This window comes from Carassius gibelio, chromosome B22, assembly GCF_023724105.1.
Source record: "Carassius gibelio isolate Cgi1373 ecotype wild population from Czech Republic chromosome B22, carGib1.2-hapl.c, whole genome shotgun sequence".
Taxonomy (NCBI): domain Eukaryota; kingdom Metazoa; phylum Chordata; class Actinopteri; order Cypriniformes; family Cyprinidae; genus Carassius; species Carassius gibelio.
In genome coordinates, this window is record NC_068417.1 from 10,630,288 (window position 1) to 10,656,067 (window position 25,780).

General features: G+C 36.8%; 4 protein-coding genes across 8 annotated transcripts in view; 1 reads left to right on the forward strand and 3 right to left on the reverse strand.

Moving 5' to 3' along the window:
- The window catches only part of LOC127988172 (SLAM family member 5-like), a 177,353-nt gene that overhangs the window by 43,911 nt on the left and 107,662 nt on the right, over window positions 1–25,780 (forward strand). The gene's annotated exons all lie outside the window — the stretch shown is intronic.
- LOC127988177 (deoxyribonuclease gamma-like) lies at window positions 1,820–4,805 on the reverse strand. The gene is made up of 9 exons (XM_052590798.1): window positions 4,715–4,805; window positions 4,453–4,541; window positions 4,286–4,372; window positions 3,201–3,313; window positions 2,821–2,933; window positions 2,462–2,619; window positions 2,290–2,386; window positions 2,107–2,158; window positions 1,820–2,010 (listed from the first exon to the last, which is right to left on the reverse strand). The coding sequence occupies exons 1-8, from the start codon at window positions 4,793–4,795 to the stop codon at window positions 2,111–2,113; spliced, it is 786 nt and encodes a 261-aa protein (XP_052446758.1). The 5' UTR covers window positions 4,796–4,805; the 3' UTR covers window positions 1,820–2,010; window positions 2,107–2,110.
- On the reverse strand, window positions 1,820–12,372 carry LOC127988179 (deoxyribonuclease gamma-like). Of its 2 annotated transcripts, none has more exons than XM_052590799.1 (9): window positions 12,282–12,372; window positions 12,020–12,108; window positions 11,853–11,939; window positions 10,768–10,880; window positions 10,388–10,500; window positions 10,029–10,186; window positions 9,857–9,953; window positions 9,674–9,725; window positions 1,820–2,010 (listed from the first exon to the last, which is right to left on the reverse strand). In XM_052590799.1, the coding sequence occupies exons 1-8, from the start codon at window positions 12,360–12,362 to the stop codon at window positions 9,678–9,680; spliced, it is 786 nt and encodes a 261-aa protein (XP_052446759.1). In that variant the 5' UTR covers window positions 12,363–12,372; the 3' UTR covers window positions 1,820–2,010; window positions 9,674–9,677. The 2 variants fall into 2 exon arrangements, with proteins under 2 accessions (XP_052446759.1, XP_052446760.1); XM_052590800.1 differs by lacking the exon at window positions 1,820–2,010 and adding an exon at window positions 9,387–9,577.
- Window positions 9,387–24,019, reverse strand: LOC127988176 (deoxyribonuclease gamma-like). 2 transcript variants are annotated; one of them, XM_052590797.1, is made up of 10 exons: window positions 23,987–24,019; window positions 22,422–22,512; window positions 22,159–22,247; window positions 21,989–22,075; window positions 20,922–21,034; window positions 20,542–20,654; window positions 20,183–20,340; window positions 20,011–20,107; window positions 19,828–19,879; window positions 9,387–9,577 (listed from the first exon to the last, which is right to left on the reverse strand). In XM_052590797.1, exons 2-9 carry the CDS (start codon window positions 22,500–22,502, stop codon window positions 19,832–19,834), a joined length of 786 nt encoding a protein of 261 aa, XP_052446757.1. In that variant the 5' UTR covers window positions 22,503–22,512; window positions 23,987–24,019; the 3' UTR covers window positions 9,387–9,577; window positions 19,828–19,831. The 2 variants fall into 2 exon arrangements, with proteins under 2 accessions (XP_052446757.1, XP_052446756.1); XM_052590796.1 differs by lacking the exon at window positions 9,387–9,577 and adding an exon at window positions 19,541–19,731.

Consider the following 25,780-nt stretch of genomic DNA (forward strand, 5'->3'; position numbering starts at 1 on the left):
GTATAAACACAGCAAAATAAACTAAAGAATATGAAGAAACCAAACAAATGGAGGAACATAATGTATTATGTATCATTTGTATAGGAGCATACATTTATGACCACATTAGACTGTATGCTTTTAAGATTAACATTTTAGTTCTTAAAAATGCTCATTTGAATAGGTTATGCTGCTGAATACTGTAAAAGGTCTGTATAAAAAAGAAAGTCATGCAAAATAAACACACACAAACTTTATATTAACAATAAAGTAAATACAGTAAAACAATATTTAATAAATATGATTTATAAGATGAAGACGACATAAAAACGTATTGAACTGTTTTAAAAGTCCATATGAGAATTTCTGAAACTGAAGACGACTCGCAATAAACTTGAAACGCACGTCATCTGTGTCATCAGTGAATCCAGCCAATCGTGGATCAGTTGTGTCGTCATCAGAATCTGTGCAGCCGCTCTTCAGAAGCTGCGCTGGCTGAGTTCTCCGGCTACTCTCGAATCGCTCTCGTGGTACTTTGACGGCACACGTCACAGTCACGTGGCGTCAGCGCTGTATCAAGTCGGACAAAATTTCTAACCGGCATGCACTGCTTCAAGTCAGCCGACGATCGGTTTGCGCAAAACTGCATGAAGTCGAACAAGCCTTACGATTTGCGCGCTTCATGATTCACCGCGGGGTTTGCAGATGATGTTCACGTCACCAAATTACGTCACTTCATAAGGTTCCCATGGCAATAGGGGGGAAATGGCGCTTTACTTGTGTGAAGTAAACGCAACATTTTTCAACTTTCTGCTAATATATATGTGCGTTTTTTGCAACGAAAATACAGGGATTGTGAAATCATGCTAGCCCCGCATATTTTGCTTTCTGAAATCGGCAATTTATGCGGCAAAAGAGCGGCGTATTTGAAAAAATGCGACCCCGCATAAATATGCGGCCTTTGCTAATTATGCATTAAATCACGCGATCGCATAATCGCGTTTTTCTGGAGGGACTGGTCTTATGGTCTCAAGTGATGCGAAGATAAAGTTTGAGCATGTACACTCAATAGTTGAGCGAGAGCAGAGCCCATTCATAAAAGAATGAACTATTTTTAAAAGGACACATCCAGTTTTTTGTGAGTGAAGGAAATCCGCTTGTGAGTGGAGAGATTTGTTATACATCACATCACGCTATAGAAACCACCTAAAAGTAGGCCTATGTATAAAGAGAAGAATGCACATATTAGGAACTGTGACCAGATACAGTTAGAAATTTACTAAAAACAAGTCTATAGCAAGACATGGTGGGTTGGCCGCACGTCCTGATTTTGCTGAGTTAGATGTGTTCGTAGGTCAATATTTTTTGTTGACCCTGGAACAACATTTTACTCCAAAAATATATTCTTGACCATATCCCTACACCAAAACCTAACCTTAACCATGAGTAATCCCTAAAATCAGAGGAAATGATGGATGAATGACACGGATGTACAAGCACCAAACACTGATTGTAAGCGTAAACTTCACAAAATCTATAAACTTGTTCTTCATGTCTTGTTCTTGGTTAATCACAATGTTGTTCCAGGGTCAACAAAGATGTTGTCCCAGGAACATGTCTCACTTGACAAAATCAGGTTCTGCGGGTTGGCCAGCCAAATTTCAAGGGGGGCAAGTGCCACTTTTTTTTTCTTGTTTTCTTCCATATAAAGAGATGGAATGAAGAAGTCTGGAAAGAGATGTATATTTTTTTGCCGCTCAAACCACCTTATGATTTGGGTCCACAGGATTATTGTAAACAATAATTAAAACACTTGTAAAGAAAGTTTGCAATGACTGAGTCCGATTTCAGATGTTTAATGTCTTTGAGTGTGAAACATTAATGTGAAATTCAAAACAACTGTACAGTATCCAAGCATTTCAACATGTAACCATGACCAGAAGTGTTCATAATAGCTTATCCATCTTTATATACAGATAGTCTTATGTTTTTCATGTCCATATGATTTTCAGTTAAGCCTTTCCATTTAACCTAAACAGAAAAAAAATCGTATGTTATTGTTTCTCTCCGTCATCTGTTTTCAATCACTGTTCTGCTGTTCATGTGTCTTATGTTTACGCTGCTTACGTTTTCACTTCAGTTCCACCTCCACTGGATAGTGGTCACTCACTTTCAGTGCCTGTGAAGACATTAAATCTGTGTTTTAAAAATACTAAACTCATTCTGTAAACTAAATGTACAGTAACAACTCCTGTCTTTATGGTAAGTGTGATTAAATATGAGTTCAAATGTAAAATGATTCTCGTTTACCTCCTCATCCGTCAGTTTGTAGGCCTTCTGGAAGTTGAATGGTTTTGCAGAGTTTGGAACAACAGCATCATACATATCGTCTCCATACACCACAATCCTGTGCATGAACATGTCATATTAATGAGAATGACTTCACATCATATTTGATTATTCTTTTAGAGTTATTAATTACCGGTCATAAGTGTTGTCATTTTTGGTGCTGGTTGTGGTGTCCTCGTCATCTGAGATCAGCCAATGGAAGTTCTTGTCACTCCTGATGCGGATTGTTTTCATTTTTTTATTGGACACGTAACTGCCGTCTGAATTGAAGTCCCCCAAAATCATGATGTTCTGTATGGATATGCACATGCATTTGTTTTTAAACCATTCTTATATTACAAAATGTATGCTGTTTATAAATGCAATAAAGCATGGTATGTCATTATACATAATGAAAGTTTAAATCTCATCCTCATGTATTTCAATTAACAAATCCTGTCTCAACTAATGGATGATTGTCATAAAAGTCTTGTAGTTGTGCGTAATGTTTACATCGGTCTTCCATTTCGTCTTGACATCCTGAAACACGTCGTAAAGTTCGTCAAGCTCCTTCACTGAATCCTCAGGCTTGGTGTGTACGGGCATCAGCACCAAATCTTCCAACACTGTTGAGACATGAATAAGATTATTGATTACAATACACACAGCATTTGTCATAGCCCAACCCAGAGATTAAATGATAAATTAGCCAGTGACATTTATGTGTAATTTGGTTTTAGCTGTCAATTGCATGAACTGGGAATTAAGTTATCACAAAGAAACAAAGACAAACATATTTCCTTATAGCCTAAGCTCATAGTCACGGCCAGTAAAATTACACTGTGCATTAAAATTACGAGACTGTTGCACCCATGTAATATGCTGTACTTCACCTGTTTTATGACATTTGAATCGCAGAATATACGGTTCTCTGGCGAAAGCATCTTCATCTCCAGGCTGATTGTCTTCGTATTGGTAAGACCCGACCAAATCCACCAAGTCATCCCTTCATATTGAAAACAGACCGTGTAGATTAGTTCAATAAATAAATAAATAAAACGGATAGTCTTTAAATATTTACATTTTAATTTGCACCCTAAGGTCCACTTTTTCAAGTTTGTGTGCTAATACAATCTTAAAGTAATAAGTCCCAAGAAACCATGGTTTACAGTGAATTTATAACAGCTAAGGGGTGATGTAAGGCTAAAACCCACCTGTTATAAATTCACTGTAAACCACGGCTTTACTGGGGTTATTGCTTTTATAAAATGGTTATTCCATAAACGTAGTAAGGTTTCACAGAATAAAACAGAGTAAATAATGTGTAATGATATTAATAAAAACAGTATTCTTCCACAAAAGAATGTGTTCCTCAGAAACATTCATGGTTCCAACAGTGTGGTTGCCGAGCAACACAGAAGTAAACAAAGGTGTGTGTTTGTAGAGTAATTTACAACAGCTTGGAACGCGGCTCAACCAATCATAATCAAGGACCGGAACTCTCAGTTTTATACATTTGTTTTTATGACCTTTTATCACCCTCTGTTTGATCTTTAGAACTAAACGGCCTGTTTTATTTTTATATAGTTGTTGTGTCTAGACTATGAAAACTATAACTAGAGAATGTCAAAGTGAATGGGCAGGGCAAGTTTTTAAATTCAGAATTAGCACCACCAACACGTAAATATAGCACCATTAGGAAATGTTCTCTATAGGTTCCCTTAGAAACATCCCAACAACATTCTAGGAAGGTTAATCTCCAAATAGGGAACGTTCTCCATAGGTTCTCTTTAAGTTCGTTTCTGGTTACAAAAATGATCTACAGGGAACATTCTTATTTGGTCTCCCAAAAAAACCCACACAGGAACCAGATGGAAACATTAAGGGTATGTTCTATGTGTACTGAACCCTCTATAAAATTCAATATGGGTTCCATTCCAATTAAAAGTTGAATGCATCTCCAAAATTAGGCAGTTACCTGTAGAGGAACATAAACTGTTCTTTGTAATTGTCTCTTCCCAGGCGTGGGCTCATCTCCAGTTTGTAAGGGTGTGTCATGTTGAACCTGTTGATGAGCAGTCAGTCGTGGTTATTACGGTTATCTTATAACAGGGATTTTCAACAAAAAAAACCTGTTTGACTCACTTATTCAGCTCTTTGAGAAAATTATCCACTGCATCTCCGCTAGAATCCACCACCTCGAGAATAACAATAATATCATAGAGTGACACGATCTGAAGAAGGGAGCAACGTAAAAACAAACCATTTAGCCTCATTGTCAACATACCGTGAGGGATTATTAGACATCAAGGTAAATCTCATGAAACACACTCATTCAAGATGTCAAATGGGATGTTTTCGTGTGTATTTCTCATGACTCTGGACTTTAGGTGTGGCAAGGCCTTACCTCGATCAGTGTTTTCAGCACAAACGGATCGGAGAGTTTTGTTTTCCCAAATTTCTGGATGTTAAAAGAGGCGACCTTCATGATGCCTGTTCTTCATGAAATGAAAGAAACCAAATTAGAAGTTGAATAATGACACTTTCTGTAGAATAGAAATGCAAACCTACATTGAATGAAAAACAGTAGAGCTCATTTCAGGCCATGGCTATTGCATTTATTACGTTTATACATTCATGAAAGACTTTATCATGCAATATAAAGTGAAACACACTTTTTTTTTTTAGAAAGCTGTTGCTATCACCAGAATCTTTTTAAGCCAAGTGGAAGAACCTGTTTCAGTTTGAGATCAGCAGACAAGATAATCTCTTCTTGAAATGGTCAAACAACAACTTAAAATGTTTCTTGTTGTAGAAATACAAAAAAAGTGTCATTTGATTTAGCAGAGAAGGAAATCGACTACTAAACTGAGGCAGAAGAACATATCTATTCATTCATGATTCAAGAAAGGTGTGAGGCCATTTCAGGGACTTTTTGGCATCGAGCCAATAATTGGCGCAGGGGGTCTTTATGCCCAGGGGGTTTCTCTGAATGGTGCAGAAATTAGTTCCAGAGCTCAGACATTGCTACTGTAAGTGCACATCAAAGCAGCAGAATCGCCCATACATTCAAGATTCAAAATAGTTCTTGCTGCAGGAATGGTACTTTTAACGTACACATACAGTAAAATAAATAAGTAAAAATAACAACTTAATTAAAAACATCCTCCTTTCATAAGCTGTGTTCATACTTAATTGTGAGCTAGTTTTAACATTATTTGATTTGGCTTTACATTGAACTTTCATAATCTGCTTACACCGCTGAGCTGATGTTAAACTTTATAATCAAAATGATGTTATGTGACAATGCTCAACACTATGATATCAGAGTGCTATACTTTGTAAAACCTTTTTACCATGCCAATAAAGCTACTTGAATATGAATTTGTCAATTTTTCAGACCATGTTTCTGTTTATGGTATTTAACACTGATTACTTTCATGTGACTGATCAAGCTATATGAAGCAAAAATGAGTAACAAAATGCTTTGTGTCCAGATTTGACTAATGCAAAATCTTTGATAAATATTTCTTAAATAATGTCTAAATATATATATCCAAATTCAAGTAACTAATTACGTGGGAATCCAAAGTTTCCAGCCATTATAGGGAACACACAGCCATGTATATATATAGAGAGAGAGAGCTAAACCACGATAGTATTACACATGATAAATGGTGTACAAGTTAAAAAATAAATATTTAAATAAATATTTCAGTAATATTTTGTAAAATCCCCTTTTATTACAACATGTTAAATAAAACATTATTTCTGTGAATCGTGCCAAAATTGTAAGCGCAAAGAAAAGAAAGACGGAGCTGTACATATCGGATTATTTCGGGAAATTTTTGCCCCACATGCACAACAGCTCATTTAGACATTTGCAACAGTTTGTTTTTTTACACTTACAGATTGGTTCTATGCAGTCAATCTGTTTTGCAGTTCTTTAAACTGTTGTTTTCGCTTGCAAATCACCGTTCACAGGCTTGCAGTGCTTTTGACTGTCTTTTGGCGAAAGAAACGTGCCAAAAGTGTAAGCGCGGAAAAATGGAAGTCAGAAGCATGCAGATCATATTTATTTTGCTTTAGCATGAAGCTGCAGTTTCACAATACATGAATTACACTTACAAGTAACAGTAAAATGCTGCAAATCATTTTTTCTTACGCTTGAAATGCGATTTACACCTTTACAAAGCTTCTCTTGCGCATGCAAATTTAATTTACGCTTACAGTCTTATGTACACTTCCGCAAATATTACCCTGCGTATGCAAATCTTTATGACGTCATTTTACCTTCATACATAAGGTTCCCATGGCAATGGGGGGGGGGGGGGGTGGCGCTTTACTTGTGTGAAGTAAACGCAACATTTTTCAACTTTCTGCTAATATATATGTGAGTTTTTTGCAACAAAAATACAGGGATTGTGAAATCATGCTAGCCCCGCATATTTTGCTTTATGAAATCGGCAATTTATGCGGTAAAAGAGCGTCGTATTTGAAAAAATGCGACCCCGCATAATTATGCGGCCTTTGCTGATTATGCATTAAATCACGCGATCGCATAATCGCGTTTTTCTGGAGGGACTGGTCTTATGGTCTTAAGTGATGCGAAGATACGGTTTGAGCATAGACAGTAAAAGAAATGGACACAGCGACCCCATTGGAACTCAATTGAGACAAAAGTTGTGACGTTCGCGAACGAACCGATTCTTTTGAACGGCTCATAAACATGAACGATGGGAGCCGAGTCGCGACTGGAGAGGAGCCGTTCTTTCTATCGTTCTTTTTTCCTATGCGTGTTCATACAAATGAGCTCCGCCAGGAGACAGAACAGTTATAGGGGGAGGGGCTCACCCAGCGCAGGCCAACCCTTTATAGCGTGATGATATTAGTTATTAGTTGTGCATGCATTTACATTGCATTATGTGTTCATTTAAAACTTATTTTAAAATCATTAAAAATGTTCTTTTGTGATACTGTACTTGTATAGAAATGTTTCACTAAAAGCTGTTTTCCACAGACATTCATTGCAGCCCACTTTGTTATTGTTCATTGACTTGAAGGGGCTGATGTCCTATTTGCAAAGTTTACAGTAGTAATAGTATGTAGTATGTAGACATTTCCATTTTATTTATTCTAATTTTATCTACTTAAAAAAAAAATTAGTTTTCTATCAAAATGTTCTTGTGTGATAACAATGTTCTTGTGTGGAAGTGTTTGTAGTAAAAGCTGTTTTGCACAGAAATTCATTGCAGCCGGCTTTGTTTTTTATGTTTATTTGTGAGTAGGTATTGTATGAATAACATAAGTCAACGTAGTTTTACACACACACACACACACACACACACTTTGTACTAAAGGTAAATCAAAATAATGATGTCACTGTCTAAGCAGAGGGATTTGTGCAACCCTATGGAATATAGTCGACACATGAGAAATGAGGTAATAATCAATATTTCAGAATAATTCAAACTCAGATATTGGTGTGTGATATCTGAGCTTTAATTATTTGACTACAAATCTCACCTCATAATACCTCCCAGTGATTATTTCCAGGATAAACTGAGATGCTCCCAAGCTGGCTTCTTAAAAATGACTAAATATTTAAAAAGAGCCAAAAGAGCCATTCTTTTGAACGGCTCTTTGAAAGGAACGGATCGCGAAGATCCGGATCCCCTCAAAGAGCCATAAATCCCATCACTAATGAAGCCCAGTTTTAGCGTTTTTTAGCACTTCCGTTTCTGACGCGCAGACTCAAACGAAGCTTGACGACGTCAGCAACCTGTCTGACAGATGTAAATCTTCTAGTAGCTGTGCGTGCAAACTGCCATCGTTAATCTTGCAGAGACGGCGAGCTTGAGCGGGGAGATCTTTGTCGTGAGTGAGCAGGAGTAAGTATTCTGATTAATTATTTTGTATAGTATTTTAAAATGTAACGCCAGTACGCCATATTAAGTTTATTGCCTGCGAGCTTCTCCTCCTGTCTGTACGGTAATGCGACAGAGAGACGAGTGGTTATGACGCAATCGTTAGCCTATTTTTTACAAAAACTGTTTATACGGGGCCATAATGTAACATAGAAGGTAATGGAGCCCTTTATACATTGTCGTGTATCTTTAGAAATAAATAATGGACAAACAGAGTCTTTAAACGCCTCAGATGTAAAGTTATTCACTGTCAAAGTGACGCCAAAATGAATGGGAGTCAATGGGAATGCTAACGCAAGTGAAGTTCTGCTACAAGATGGCAGCACGCAGCCGACTTCAACTTCCGGTCGACTTCCTTGCCCCTTGGGTTTGAGCATGTACACTCAATAGTTGAGCGAGAGCAGAGCCCATTCATAAAAGAATGAACTATTTTTAAAAGGACACATCCAGTTTTTTGTGAGTGAAGGAAATCCGCTTGTGAGTGGAGAGATTTGTTATACATCACATCACGCTATAGAAACCACCTAAAAGTATGTATAAAGAGAAGAATGCACATATTAGGAACTGTGACCAGATAAAGTTAGAAATTTACTAAAAACAAGCCTATAGCAAGACATGGTGGGTTGGCCGCACGTCCTGATTTTGCTGAGTTAGATGTGTTCGTAGGTCAATATTTTTTGTTGACCCTGGAACAACATTTTACTCCAAAAATATATTCTTGACCATATCCCTACACCAAAACCTAACCTTAACCATGAGTAATCCCTAAAGTCAGAGGAAATGATGGATGAATGACACGGATGTACAAGCACCAAACACTGATTGTAAGCGTAAACTTCACAAAATCTATAAACTTGTTCTTCATGTCTTGTTCTTGGTTAATCACAATGTTGTTCCAGGGTCAACAAAGATGTTGTCCCAGGAACATGTCTCACTTGGCAAAATCAGGTTCTGCGGGTTGGCCAGCCAAATTTCAAGGGGGGCAAGTGCCACTTTTTTTTTCTTGTTTTCTTCCATATAAAGAGATGGAATGAAGAAGTCTGGAAAGAGATGTATATTTTCTTGCCGCTCAAACCACCTTATGATTTGGGTCCACAGGATTATTGTAAACAATAATTAAAACACTTGTAAAGAAAGTTTGCAATGACTGAGTCCGATTTCAGATGTTTAATGTCTTTGAGTGTGAAACATTAATGTGACATTCAAAACAACTGTACAGTATCCAAGCATTTCAACATGTAACCATGACCAGAAGTGTTCATAATAGCTTATCCGTCTTTATATACAGATAGTCTTATGTTTTTCATGTCCATATGATTTTCAGTTAAGCCTTTCCATTTAACCTAAACAGAAAAAAAATCGTATGTTATTGTTTCTCTCCGTCATCTGTTTTCAATCACTGTTCTGCTGTTCATGTGTCTTATGTTTACGCTGCTTACGTTTTCACTTCAGTTCCACCTCCACTGGATAGTGGTCACTCACTTTCAGTGCCTGTGAAGACATTAAATCTGTGTTTTAAAAATACTAAACTCATTCTGTAAACTAAATGTACAGTAACAACTCCTGTCTTTATGGTAAGTGTGATTAAATATCAGTTCAAATGTAAAATGATTCTCATTTACCTCCTCATCCGTCAGTTTGTAGGCCTTCTGGAAGTTGAATGATTTTGCAGAGTTTGGAACAACAGCATCATACATATCGTCTCCATACACCACAATCCTGTGCATGAACATGTCATATTAATGAGAATGACTTCACATCATATTTGATTATTCTATTAGAGTTATTAATTACCGGTCATAAGTGTTGTCATTTTTGGTGCTGGTTGTGGTGTCCTCGTCATCTGAGATCAGCCAATGGAAGTTCTTGTCACTCCTGATGCGGATTGTTTTCATTTTTTTATTGGACACGTAACTGCCGTCTGAATTGAAGTCCCCCAAAATCATGATGTTCTGTATGGATATGCACATGCATTTGTTTTTAAACCATTCTTATATTACAAAATGTATGCTGTTTATAAATGCAATAAAGCATGGTATGTCATTATACATAATGAAAGTTTAAATCTCATCCTCATGTATTTCAATTAACAAATCCTGTCTCAACTAATGGATGATTGTCATAAAAGTCTTGTAGTTGTGCGTAATGTTTACATCGGTCTTCCATTTCGTCTTGACATCCTGAAACACATCGTAAAGTTCGTCAAGCTCCTTCACTGAATCCTCAGGCTTGGTGTGTACGGGCATCAGCACCAAATCTTCCAACACTGTTGAGACATGAATAAGATTATTGATTACAATACACACAGCATTTGTCATAGCCCAACCCAGAGATTAAATGATAAATTAGCCAGTGACATTTATGTGTAATTTGGTTTTAGCTGTCAATTGCATGAACTGGGAATTAAGTTATCACAAAGAAACAAAGACAAACATATTTCCTTATAGCCTAAGCTCATAGTCACGGCCAGTAAAATTACACTGTGCATTAAAATTACGAGACTGTTGCACCCATGTAATATGCTGTACTTCACCTGTTTTATGACATTTGAATCGCAGAATATACGGTTCTCTGGCGAAAGCATCTTCATCTCCAGGCTGATTGTCTTCGTATTGGTAAGACCCGACCAAATCCACCAAGTCATCCCTTCATATTGAAAACAGACCGTGTAGATTAGTTCAATAAATAAATAAATAAAACGGATAGTCTTTAAATATTTACATTTTAATTTGCACCCTAAGGTCCACTTTTTCAAGTTTGTGTGCTAATACAATCTTAAAGTAATAAGTCCCAAGAAACCATGGTTTACAGTGAATTTATAACAGCTAAGGGGTGATGTAAGGCTAAAACCCACCTGTTATAAATTCACTGTAAACCACGGCTTTACTGGGGTTATTGCTTTTATAAAATGGTTATTCCATAAACGTAGTAAGGTTTCACAGAATAAAACAGAGTAAATAATGTGTAATGATATTAATAAAAACAGTATTCTTCCACAAAAGAATGTGTTCCTCAGAAACATTCATGGTTCCAACAGTGTGGTTGCCGAGCAACACAGAAGTAAACAAAGGTGTGTGTTTGTAGAGTAATTTACAACAGCTTGGAACGCGGCTCAACCAATCATAATCAAGGACCGGAACTCTCAGTTTTATACATTTGTTTTTATGACCTTTTATCACCCTCTGTTTGATCTTTAGAACTAAACGGCCTGTTTTATTTTTATATAGTTGTTGTGTCTAGACTATGAAAACTATAACTAGAGAATGTCAAAGTGAATGGGCAGGGCAAGTTTTTAAATTCAGAATTAGCACCACCAACACGTAAATATAGCATCATTAGGAAATGTTCTCTATAGGTTCCCTTAGAAACATCCCAACAACATTCTAGGAAGGTTAATCTCCAAATAGGGAACGTTCTCCATAGGTTCTCTTTAAGTTCGTTTCTGGTTACAAAAATGATCTACAGGGAACATTCTTATTTGGTCTCCCAAAAAAACCCACACAGGAACCAGATGGAAACATTAAGGGTATGTTCTATGTGTACTGAACCCTCTATAAAATTCAATATGGGTTCCATTCCAATTAAAAGTTGAATGCATCTCCAAAATTAGGCAGTTACCTGTAGAGGAACATAAACTGTTCTTTGTAATTGTCTCTTCCCAGGCGTGGGCTCATCTCCAGTTTGTAAGGGTGTGTCATGTTGAACCTGTTGATGAGCAGTCAGTCGTGGTTATTACGGTTATCTTATAACAGGGATTTTCAACAAAAAAAACCTGTTTGACTCACTTATTCAGCTCTTTGAGAAAATTATCCACTGCATCTCCGCTAGAATCCACCACCTCGAGAATAACAATAATATCATAGAGTGACACGATCTGAAGAAGGGAGCAACGTAAAAACAAACCATTTAGCCTCATTGTCAACATACCGTGAGGGATTATTAGACATCAAGGTAAATCTCATGAAACACACTCATTCAAGATGTCAAATGGGATGTTTTCGTGTGTATTTCTCATGACTCTGGACTTTAGGTGTGGCCAGGCCTTACCTTGATCAGTGTTTTCAGCACAAACGGATCAGAGAGTTTTGTTTTCCCAAATTTCTGGATGTTAAAAGAGGCGACCTTCATGATGCCTGTTCTTCATGAAATGAAAGAAACCAAATTAGAAGTTGAATAATGACACTTTCTGTAATAGAAATGCAAACCCACATTGAATTAAAAACAGTAGAGCTCATTTCAGGCCATGGCTATTGCATTTATTACGTTTATACATTCATGAAAGACTTTATCATGCAATATAAAGTGAAACACACTTTTTTTTTTTAGAAAGCTGTTGCTATCACCAGAATCTTTTTAAGCCAAGTGGAAGAACCTGTTTCAGTTTGAGATCAGCAGACAAGATAATCTCTTCTTGAAATGGTCAAACAACAACTTAAAATGTTTCTTGTTGTAGAAATACAAAAAAAGTGTCATTTGATTTAGCAGAGAAGGAAATCGACTACTAAACTGAGGCAGAAGAACATATCTATTCATTCATGATTCAAGAAAGGTCTGTGTGAGGCCATTTCAGGGACTTTTTGGCATCGAGCCAATAATTGGCGCAGGGGGTCTTTATGCCCAGGGGGTTTCTCTGAATGGTGCAGAAATTAGTTCCAGAGCTCAGACATTGCTACTGTAAGTGCACATCAAAGCAGCAGAATCGCCCATACATTCAAGATTCAAAATAGTTCTTGCTGCAGGAATGGTACTTTTAACGTACACATACAGTAAAATAAATAAGTAAAAATAACAACTTAATTAAAAACATCCTCCTTTCATAAGCTGTGTTCATACTTAATTGTGAGCTAGTTTTAACATTATTTGATTTGGCTTTACATTGAACTTTCATAATCTGCTTACACCGCTGAGCTGATGTTAAACTTTATAATCAAAATGATGTTATGTGACAATGCTCAACACTATGATATCAGAGTGCTATACTTTGTAAAACCTTTTTACCATGCCAATAAAGCTACTTGAATATGAATTTGTCAATTTTTCAGACCATGTTTCTGTTTATGGTATTTAACACTGATTACTTTCATGTGACTGATCAAGCTATATGAAGCAAAAATGAGTAACAAAATGCTTTGTGTCCAGATTTGACTAATGCAAAATCTTTGATAAATATTTCTTAAATAATGTCTAAATATATATATCCAAATTCAAGTAACTAATTACGTGGGAATCCAAAGTTTCCAGCCATTATAGGGAACACACAGCCATGTATATATATAGAGAGAGAGAGCTAAACCACGATAGTATTACACATGATAAATGGTGTACAAGTTAAAAAATAAATATTTAAATAAATATTTCAGTAATATTTTGTAAAATCCCCTTTTATTACAACATGTTAAATAAAACATTATTTCTGTGAATCGTGCCAAAATTGTAAGCGCAAAGAAAAGAAAGACGGAGCTGTACATATCGGATTATTTCGGGAAATTTTTGCCCCACATGCACAACAGCTCATTTAGACATTTGCAACAGTTTGTTTTTTTACACTTACAGATTGGTTCTATGCAGTCAATCTGTTTTGCAGTTCTTTAAACTGTTGTTTTCGCTTGCAAATCACCGTTCACAGGCTTGCAGTGCTTTTGACTGTCTTTTGGCGAAAGAAACGTGCCAAAAGTGTAAGCGCGGAAAAATGGAAGTCAGAAGCATGCAGATCATATTTATTTTGCTTTAGCATGAAGCTGCAGTTTCACAATACATGAATTACACTTACAAGTAACAGTAAAATGCTGCAAATCATTTTTTCTTACGCTTGAAATGCGATTTACACCTTTACAAAGCTTCTCTTGCGCATGCAAATTTAATTTACGCTTACAGTCTTATGTACACTTCCGCAAATATTACCCTGCGTATGCAAATCTTTATGACGTCATTTTACCTTCATACATAAGGTTCCCATGGCAATGGGGGGGGGGGGGGGTGGCGCTTTACTTGTGTGAAGTAAACGCAACATTTTTCAACTTTCTGCTAATATATATGTGAGTTTTTTGCAACAAAAATACAGGGATTGTGAAATCATGCTAGCCCCGCATATTTTGCTTTATGAAATCGGCAATTTATGCGGTAAAAGAGCGTCGTATTTGAAAAAATGCGACCCCCGCATAATTATGCGGCCTTTGCTGATTATGCATTAAATCACGCGATCGCATAATCGCGTTTTTCTGGAGGGACTGGTCTTATGGTCTTAAGTGATGCGAAGATACGGTTTGAGCATAGACAGTAAAAGAAATGGCCACAGCGACCCCATTGGAACTCAATTGAGACAAAAGTTGTGACGTTCGCGAACGAACCGATTCTTTTGAACGGCTCATAAACATGAACGATGGGAGCCGAGTCGCGACTGGAGAGGAGCCGTTCTTTCTATCGTTCTTTTTTCCTATGCGTGTTCATACAAATGAGCTCCGCCAGGAGACAGAACAGTTATAGGGGGAGGGGCTCACCCAGCGCAGGCCAACCCTTTATAGCGTGATGATATTAGGGTCATTCTACGGAAATGTCCATTTTTCTGTCCCTAGCCTTTACAGAAATATTACACTTGAAAAACACTTTAGGTTTACAATTTTTTTATATTTTAAAATGAAACAATATGTTATTTGAACAATTACACTTTCTTGAGCCATCAATGTGGCAATATTTGATTTTTATTAATTAATTAGAATTCCAAGCACCACAGAAGTGCTCGTCCCCACAGTCATGTACAGAGGGAAAATGCTTTATTTTGAGGTCAAAAACAGTGTTTTCTTCCATTTAAAATACAACCATGTGTCCATAACTATCAAATATATGATATAAATTACATTAAAAAACAAAATGCTAAATAAATATTATAAATTATATAAAGAAAGTAGTGGTCCCCTGGAGTTGTGTCACTGGTGTTACCGTTTAACAAAAAAGCTCTTATTTTGAAATAACAATCACGCTGATGACATCGCTCGACTTCCTTCTTCCAATTTTCTGGAGATCTATGAAGAGAAGCCATTGGTAAGTCCACTGTCTCTTTTCAATTATCAGAAATCTTCTCATTTATCTCATGATTTCATATGAAGCTTTTAGTTGAAGTCACTGGTATGACCTCTTTTATTGTTTGGGCATTGTAAAAAACTAGAATACAAATGGATTAAACTACTTAATTTAGTGAGTACACCATGATTGACAACATGTGGTTTGATACCTTGCAGCAGCCATTTTGTAAAATGCAGTTTTCATGAAAATTGTCACTGGTGTTACTGTCACTGGTGTCACCTTCCTTATGGGTAACACCAGTGAAGATCAGTAACACCAGTGACTCCCTTTTATAGATAAACTTTGTTCAAAGCTATTAATTTAGTTATTTTGCATAAAATAGCACTAAAATTGTGATTCTAACTTTTCTTTGTCATTGTTAATCCTCCTTTAGTCATGTATTTCTAAATTGAGGGTATGTCTAAACTGAGCGCAACTGAGAAACAGCGACTATACAGAAAGCGTAGGGATGCAGAGCAGAGTATTTGCAGAAAAGGAAACAGAGCTATGTCCGTGACATTGACACACAAAAAAGAAAGAGTAAGTGATTTGAGTGAAAGGGAGAAGAGATATGAGTGAAAGGGATGGAGGGTCCGTCAGCAAAAATGCAGGCAAAGAGTCAGAGCAGGAGCATTGACCCCCCCCCCCCCCCCATCATCACCAGATAGATCACCCAGCATTTCAAGGTACAAACTGAACTGTTACAAATACAGAAATAAATGATAAAAGAGATATAAAAGTGCATAGCATTCAGTACCTCCACATACACACTCACACTCACTCACAAACACTCTCTCTCTCTCTCTCTCTCTCTCTCTCTCTCTCTCTCACACACACACACACACACTCATACTCACTCTCTCTCTCTCACACACACACACACACACACACACTCACTCTCTCTCTCTCTCTCTCTCTCTCTGTCTCTCACACACACACACAAACACACACACGTTTGTTTTTTTGAAAAGTATGTTCATCCCATAGGCGTAATGGTTTTTATACTGTACAAACTGTATATTCTATGTCCCTTCACCAACCCTACACCTAACCCTAACCCTCACAGGAAACTTTGTGCATTTTTACTTTCTCAAAAAATCTCATTCTGTATGATTTATATGCATTTTGAAAAATAGGGACAAGGGTTATGTCCTCATAAGTCACCCTCTCCTTGTAATACCTGTGTCATACCCATGTCATTATACAGAGTTGTGTCCTGATATGACACAGAAACAAGAGCACTCTCTCTCTCTCTCACTCACACACACACACACACTCTCTCTCACTCACTCGACAACGTAGGAGAGATGCACAAAGGGAAATAGAGAAACTGAAAGACAAGATCATCGATTAGAAACGAAGATATGAAATGGTGAAGAAATGAAGTTAAAATGTTAAGTTAAAATGTTGTCTATAATATTTTTCTAACTCTGATTTCAGTTCTTATGAAATGAGTCATTTGTATATGTTATGTATGTCACTGGTGATTTGTTGTGTCACTGGTGTTACTGTTTTTTTTTCTTTCACATTAAATAAAATCTGTCATATGTGGCATAATGATCATTTTAAATTAATTGAATTCTGCTGCACTTAAGAGTTAAGCTTTAAATGATTGTATTATTGCTTGTTTAAAACCTTTTTTTCAAATATTTTCATTGTTATAGCAAATACATGGTTGTGCAATTGAACTAACATCATTCAGTCACACTTTTAACAAACCTGATTAAAATAAATAAAACATAATCACCGTATTAGTTAGATCATCATTAATTTTCTGTACCTCTGACTGCATGTGCTGAAAAAAAAATTAAAAAATATTTCATAACACCTTTAATATCGCTAAAGAAGTAAGGTAACACCAGTGACAAAAAAATGGTGTATGCGGTCTTTAAATACATGCACACAAAAAATAAAAAATCATTAAGCTGTAATTTATGTGTACTCATAAAGTCAAAGGGTAATCTAATAATGTGGTCTAAGTTTAAATGTTAGAAAAAGAAATCAATTTTAAGAGATCTTGCCATACCAAATGTGGACGTTTCTGTAGAATGACCCATTAGTTATTAGTTGTGCATGCATTTACATTGCATTATGTGTTCATTTAAAACTTATTTTAAAATCATTAAAAATGTTCTTTTGTGATACTGTACTTGTATAGAAATGTTTCACTAAAAGCTGTTTTCCACAGACATTCATTGCAGCCCACTTTGTTATTGTTCATTGACTTGAAGGGGCTGATGTCCTATTTGCAAAGTTTACAGTAGTAATAGTATGTAGTATGTAGACATTTCCATTTTATTTATTCTAATTTTATCTACTTAAAAAAAAAATTAGTTTTCTATCAAAATGTTCTTGTGTGATAACAATGTTCTTGTGTGGAAGTGTTTGTAGTAAAAGCTGTTTTGCACAGAAATTCATTGCAGCCGGCTTTGTTTTTTATGTTTATTTGTGAGTAGGTATTGTATGAATAACATAAGTCAACGTAGTTTTACACACACACACACACACACACACACTTTGTACTAAAGGTAAATCAAAATAATGATGTCACTGTCTAAGCAGAGGGATTTGTGCAACCCTATGGAATATAGTCGACACATGAGAAATGAGGTAATAATCAATATTTCAGAATAATTCAAACTCAGATATTGGTGTGTGATATCTGAGCTTTAATTATTTGACTACAAATCTCACCTCATAATACCTCCCAGTGATTATTTCCAGGATAAACTGAGATGCTCCCAAGCTGGCTTCTTAAAAATGACTAAATATTTAAAAAGAGCCAAAAGAGCCATTCTTTTGAACGGCTCTTTGAAAGGAACGGATCGCGAAGATCCGGATCCCCTCAAAGAGCCATAAATCCCATCACTAATGAAGCCCAGTTTTAGCGTTTTTTAGCACTTCCGTTTCTGACGCGCAGACTCAAACGAAGCTTGACGACGTCAGCAACCTGTCTGACAGATGTAAATCTTCTAGTAGCTGTGCGTGCAAACTGCCATCGTTAATCTTGCAGAGACGGCGAGCTTGAGCGGGGAGATCTTTGTCGTGAGTGAGCAGGAGTAAGTATTCTGATTAATTATTTTGTATAGTATTTTAAAATGTAACGCCAGTACGCCATATTAAGTTAATTGCCTGCGAGCTTCTCCTCCTGTCTGTACGGTAATGCGACAGAGAGACGAGTGGTTATGACGCAATCGTTAGCCTATTTTTTACAAAAACTGTTTATACGGGGCCATAATGTAACATAGAAGGTAATGGAGCCCTTTATACATTGTCGTGTATCTTTAGAAATAAATAATGGACAAACAGAGTCTTTAAACGCCTCAGATGTAAAGTTATTCGCTGTCAAAGTGACGCCAAAATGAATGGGAGTCAATGGGAATGCTAACGCAAGTGAAGTTCTGCTACAAGATGGCAGCACGCAGCCGACTTCAACTTCCGGTCGACTTCCTTGCCCCTTGGGTTTGAGCATGTACACTCAATAGTTGAGCGAGAGCAGAGCCCATTCATAAAAGAATGAACTATTTTTAAAAGGACACATCCAGTTTTTTGTGAGTGAAGGAAATCCGCTTGTGAGTGGAGAGATTTGTTATACATCACATCACGCTATAGAAACCACCTAAAAGTATGTATAAAGAGAAGAATGCACATATTAGGAACTGTGACCAGATAAAGTTAGAAATTTACTAAAAACAAGCCTATAGCAAGACATGGTGGGTTGGCCGCACGTCCTGATTTTGCTGAGTTAGATGTGTTCGTAGGTCAATATTTTTTGTTGACCCTGGAACAACATTTTACTCCAAAAATATATTCTTGACCATATCCCTACACCAAAACCTAACCTTAACCATGAGTAATCCCTAAAGTCAGAGGAAATGATGGATGAATGACACGGATGTACAAGCACCAAACACTGATTGTAAGCGTAAACTTCACAAAATCTATAAACTTGTTCTTCATGTCTTGTTCTTGGTTAATCACAATGTTGTTCCAGGGTCAACAAAGATGTTGTCCCAGGAACATGTCTCACTTGGCAAAATCAGGTTCTGCGGGTTGGCCAGCCAAATTTCAAGGGGGGCAAGTGCCACTTTTTTTTTCTTGTTTTCTTCCATATAAAGAGATGGAATGAAGAAGTCTGGAAAGAGATGTATATTTTTTTGCCGCTCAAACCACCTTATGATTTGGGTCCACAGGATTATTGTAAACAATAATTAAAACACTTGTAAAGAAAGTTTGCAATGACTGAGTCCGATTTCAGATGTTTAATGTCTTTGAGTGTGAAACATTAATGTGACATTCAAAACAACTGTACAGTATCCAAGCATTTCAACATGTAACCATGACCAGAAGTGTTCATAATAGCTTATCCGTCTTTATATACAGATAGTCTTATGTTTTTCATGTCCATATGATTTTCAGTTAAGCCTTTCCATTTAACCTAAACAGAAAAAAAATCGTATGTTATTGTTTCTCTCCGTCATCTGTTTTCAATCACTGTTCTGCTGTTCATGTGTCTTATGTTTACGCTGCTTACGTTTTCACTTCAGTTCCACCTCCACTGGATAGTGGTCACTCACTTTCAGTGCCTGTGAAGACATTAAATCTGTGTTTTAAAAATACTAAACTCATTCTGTAAACTAAATGTACAGTAACAACTCCTGTCTTTATGGTAAGTGTGATTAAATATCAGTTCAAATGTAAAATGATTCTCATTTACCTCCTCATCCGTCAGTTTGTAGGCCTTCTGGAAGTTGAATGGTTTTGCAGAGTTTGGAACAACAGCATCATACATATCGTCTCCATACACCACAATCCTGTGCATGAACATGTCATATTAATGAGAATGACTTCACATCATATTTGATTATTCTTTAAGTGTTATTAATTACCGGTCATAAGTGTTGTCATTTTTGGTGCTGGTTGTGGTGTCCTCGTCATCTGAGATCAGCCAATGGAAGTTCTTGTCACTCCTGATGCGGATTGTTTTCATTTTTTTATTGGACACGTAACTGCCGTCTGCATTGAAGTCCCCCAAAATCATGATGTTCTGTATGGATATGCACATGCTTTTGTTTTTAAACCATTTTTATATTACAAAATGTATGCTGTTTATAAATGCAATAAAGCATGGTATGTCATTATACATAATGAAAGTTTAAATCTCATCCTCATGTATTTCAATTAACAAATCCTGTCTCAACTAATGGATGATTGTCATAAAAGTCTTGTAGTTGTGCGTAATGTTTACATCGGTCTTCCATTTCGTCTTGACATCCTGAAACACGTCGTAAAGTTCGTCAAGCTCCTTCACTGAATCCTCAGGCTTGGTGTGGACGGGCATCAGCACCAAATCTTCCAACACTGTTGAGACATGAATAAGATTATTGATTACAATACACACAGCATTTGTCATAGCCCAACCCAGAGATTAAATGATAAATTAGCCAGTGACATTTATGTGTAATTTGGTTTTAGCTGTCAATTGCATGAACTGGGAATTAAGTTATCACAAAGAAACAAAGACAAACATATTTCCTTATAGCCTAAGCTCATAGTCACGGCCAGTAAAATTACACTGTGCATTAAAATTACGAGACTGTTGCATCCATGTAATATGCTGTACTTCACCTGTTTTATGACATTTGAATCGCAGAATATACGGTTCTCTGGCGAAAGCATCTTCATCTCCAGGCTGATTGTCTTCGTATTGGTAAGACCCGACCAAATCCACCAAGTCATCCCTTCATATTGAAAACAGACCGTGTAGATTAGTACAATAAATAAATAAATAAAACGGATAGTCTTTAAATATTTACATTTTAATTTGCACCCTAAGGTCCACTTTTTCAAGTTTGTGTGCTAATACAATCTTAAAGTAATAAGTCCCAAGAAACCATGGTTTACAGTGAATTTATAACAGCTAAGGGGTGTTGTAAGGCTAAAACCCACCTGTTATAAATTCACTGTAAACCACGGCTTCACTGGGGTTATTGCTTTTATAAAATGGTTATTCCATAAACGTAGTAAGGTTTCACAGAATAAAACAGTAAATAATGTGTAATGATATTAATAAAAACAGTATTCTTCCACAAAAGAATGTGTTCCTCAGAAACATTCATGGTTCCAACAGTGTGGTTGCCGAGCAACACAGAAGTAAACAAAGGTGTGTGTTTTAGCTTGGAACGCGGCTCAACCAATCAGAATCAAGGACCGGAACTCTCAGTTTTATACATTTGTTTTTATGACCTTTTATCACCCTCTGTTTGATCTTTAGAACTTAACGGCCTGTTTTATTTTTATATAGTTGTTGTGTCTAGACTATGAAAACTATAACTAGAGAATGTCAAAGTGAATGGGCAGGGCAAGTTTTTAAATTCAGAATTAGCACCACCAACACATAAATATAGCACCATTAGGAAATGTTCTCTATAGGTTCCCTTAGAAACATCCCAACAACATTCTAGGAAGGTTAATCTCCAAATAGGGAACGTTCTCCACAGATTCTCTTTAAGTCCGTTTCTGGTTACAAAAATGATCTACAGGGAACATTCTTATTTGGTCTCCCAAAAATAACCAAACAGGAACCAGATGGAAACATTAAGGGTATGTTCTATGTGTTCTGAACCCTCTATAAAATTAAATATGGCTTCCATTCCAAATAAAAGTTGAATGCATCTCCAAAATTAGGCAGTTACCTGTAGAGGAACATAAACTGTTCTTTGTAATTGTCTCTTCCCAGGCGTGTGCTCATCTCCAGTGTATAACGGTGTGTCTTGTTGAACCTGTTGATGAGCAGTCAGTCGTGGTTATTACTGTTATCTTATAACAGGGATTTTCAACAAAAAAAAAAACCTGTTTGACTCACTTATTCAGCTCTTTGAGAAAATTATCCACTGCATCTCCGCTAGAATCCACCACCTCGAGAATAACAATAATATCATAGCGTGACACGATCTGAAGAAAGGGAGCAACGTAAAAACAAACCATTTAGCCTCATTGTCAACATACCGTGAGGGATTATTAGACATCAAGGTAAATCTCATGAAACACACTCATTCAAGATGTCAAATGGGATGTTTTCACATGTATTTCTCATGACTCTGGACTTTAGGTGTGGCCAGGCCTTACCTTGATCAGTGTTTTCAGCACAAACGGATCAGAGAGTTTTGTTTTCCCAAATTTCTGGATGTTAAAAGAGGCGACCTTCATGATGCCTGTTCTTCATGAAATGAAAGAAACCAAATTAGAAGTTGAATAATGACACTTTCTGTAATAGAAATGCAAACCCACATTGAATTAAAAACAGTAGAGCTCATTTCAGGCCATGGCTATTGCATTTATTACATTTATACATCCATGAAAGACTTTATCATGCAATATAAAGTGAAACACACTTTTTTTTTTAGAAAGCTGTTGCTATCACCAGAATCTTTTTAAGCCAAGTGGAAGAACCTGTTTCAGTTTGAGATCAGCAGACAAGATAATCTCTTCTTGAAATGGTCAAACAACAACTTAAAATGTTTCTTGTTGTAGAAATACAAAAAAGTCTCATTTGATTTAGCAGAGAAGGAAATCGACTACTAAACTGAGGCAGAAGAACATGTCTATTCATTCATGATTCAAGAAAGGTCTGTGTGAGGCCATTTCAGGGACTTTTTGGCATCGAGCCAATAATTGGAGCAGGGGGTCTTTATGCCCAGGGGGATCCTCTGAATGGTGCAGAAATTTGTTCCAGAGCTCAGACATTGCTACTGTAAGTGCACATCAAAGCAGCAGAATCGCCCATACATTCAAGACACATATGGACGACATCTGTTGTGAACATGACACCACCACCTGAAACCTTATTTGCAACAATGGACCACAAAACCAGTCTTAAGTGTACATTTTTGAAAAATGAATAATTACGCTTTCCGTTGATGTATTGTTTGTTAGGATTGGACAATATTTGACCGAGACACAACTATTTGAAAATCTGAAATCTGAAGGTGCAAAAATACTAAGAAAACTTTAAATTGTCCAAATGATTTCTTATCGATGCATTTTACTAATCAAAAATTAAGTTTTGATATATTTAAGCTAGAAAATTTACAAAATATCTTCATAAAACATGATCTTTACTTAATATCTTAATGATTCTTGTCATAAAAGAAAAATCTATAATTTTGACCAATACAGTTTTTTTTGTGTTTTTTTTTGGCTACAAATATACCCCAGCGACTTTAGACCAGGGTCACATTTGTGACAATGGCTGAAGTTTAAATCCAAAGTCATGGACTTACAAAGTGTTTTCACATTCCACCCATTCAACACCAAACATGCAGAGACAAGTTTAGGGGCTTCATTTACATGATTTACAGTTGTGTGTGCGTGTGTGTGTGCGCGCGCTTTTTTTGTTGTTTTTTTCGTTTTTTAATAGTTTTCCAAGTAACCTGGTAGGAATATAAAAAACACTAGAACCTTCTCATCAGACACTGTCTGGACACTTATAAAGCTATTTAAAAAATAAAAATAAAATAAAGATTTAAAGAGTCAAAGAACAAAACTTAACCCACAACAAATATTTATTTTGAATTTAAATATATTTAGACTGCTGAGATTACATTGGATACTTATCCAATACTATTTATAAAATTTTTAGAAAAATGGTACAAATTAAGACTCAAATACTACAAGAACTAAATGAAACTTACCCAAGCACTGGTCCAAAGATACACTGAAAGAAACACAGACTGTAGATATTCCTCAAATCACCTGCATTACTTATACTGGACACCTGTAACCTGATTGGCTAGACGCAGGAACCTGTGGAGTGATTTGGTCCAGCCCCAACTTGGACGTCCCTCCAGACAGCAAGAGTTCCTCCCCCTGGGCAAACATTGACTTGGAAGTGGATTGCTGGAGCGTACAGGTGAGTTCAGACAATACAACCATCCTCATTACAGCTAGAAACTAAATTACAATTGCATTTGAAGGTAGAAGATAAAGGAGACATTGTCCTGGACATGAGTTAAAGTGGCTATTGTAACACAATTATAACATTAAAGCTGCAAGCAGCGATGAACGGGCCCTCGCACCCGGGCTCACCGGCAGCGAGTGGCTTTAGTTAATAGGTGAACGGTGAGAAATATGCGTTTAAACTCATAAATATAAGTAGAATATATCAATGTTTATTCCATATATGTGCCAATCTTCCTGTTGCCAGCAGGTGGCGCTATCATTATAATGGAATATTGGCCTTCAGATGTGTTCAGGGCAGGACTTTTATCGAACATGTGAGGTTTGGGGAGGATTGGACACTTTATGCCTGAGTTACAACAACATCCTATTTCATGGCGAAACAATGAAATTTGTCAGGCCGCCATGGACACGCCCTTTAACGAAACCTCAAGATCTTCGCAATTTAAGATCGCAAAAGGCTTTAGATTACACTGACCAAGTTTGGTGTTGATCTGAATAAATATCTAGGAGGAGTTCGTTAAAGTACAACCCCTGAAAATGGCCAAAACAACACTAATTTTGCAGAGAAAATTCCAAATAACTGACTTCCTGTTGGGATTCGGACTTCGTACCAAGAGACTTTTTCGTAGATATTGGTGTGTTACATGTGTGTACCGATTCTTGTACATGTACGTGAAACATAGCTCAAGGCGCACTCCGTTTAAAGTGTATACACACTCCGTTGAAAGTGTATAGGTGGCGCTATTGAGCCATTTTGCCACACTCGATGGAATATTGGCCTTCAGATCTGTTCAGGCCAGGACCCTTATCACACAAGTGAAGTTTGGGCAAGATCGGACATTTTATGCCTGAGTTATAACATCTTTTATTCCCATGGCGAGACATTGAACTTCATCACGGCGCCATGGACACACCTTTTAACAAAAACTCAAGATATTCACAACTAAACATCACACAGGTCTTTAGATTAGACTGACCACAAAAAAGACATTGATGTCATAAAATTTCTAGGAGTAGTTTGTCGCAGTGTAAAATATGTAACTTCCTGTTGCCAATAGGTGGCGCTATTACTATAACTGAATATTGGCATGTAGATCTGTTTGGGTCAAGAGTCTTATCCAACATGTGAAGTTTGGGGCAGATTGGACATTGTATGTCTGAGTTACAGCAACTTCCTTTTTCATGGCGAAACATCGAAATTTTTCAGGCCGCCATGGACCCGCCCTTTAACGAAACCTCAAGTCCTTCGCAATTTATTATCGCAAAGGGCTTTAGATTACACTGACCAAGTTTGATGTTGATCTGAATAAATCTCTAGGAGGAGTTCGTTAAAGTACAACCCCTGAAAATGGCAAAAACAACACCAATTTTGAAGGGAAAATTCAAAATAACCGACTTCCTGTTGGGATCCGGATTTTGTACCAAGAGACTTTTTTGTAGGTATTGGAGTGTTACATGTGTGTACCAATTTTTGTACATGTACGTGAAACATAGCTCGAGGCGCACTCCGTTGAAAGTGTATAGGT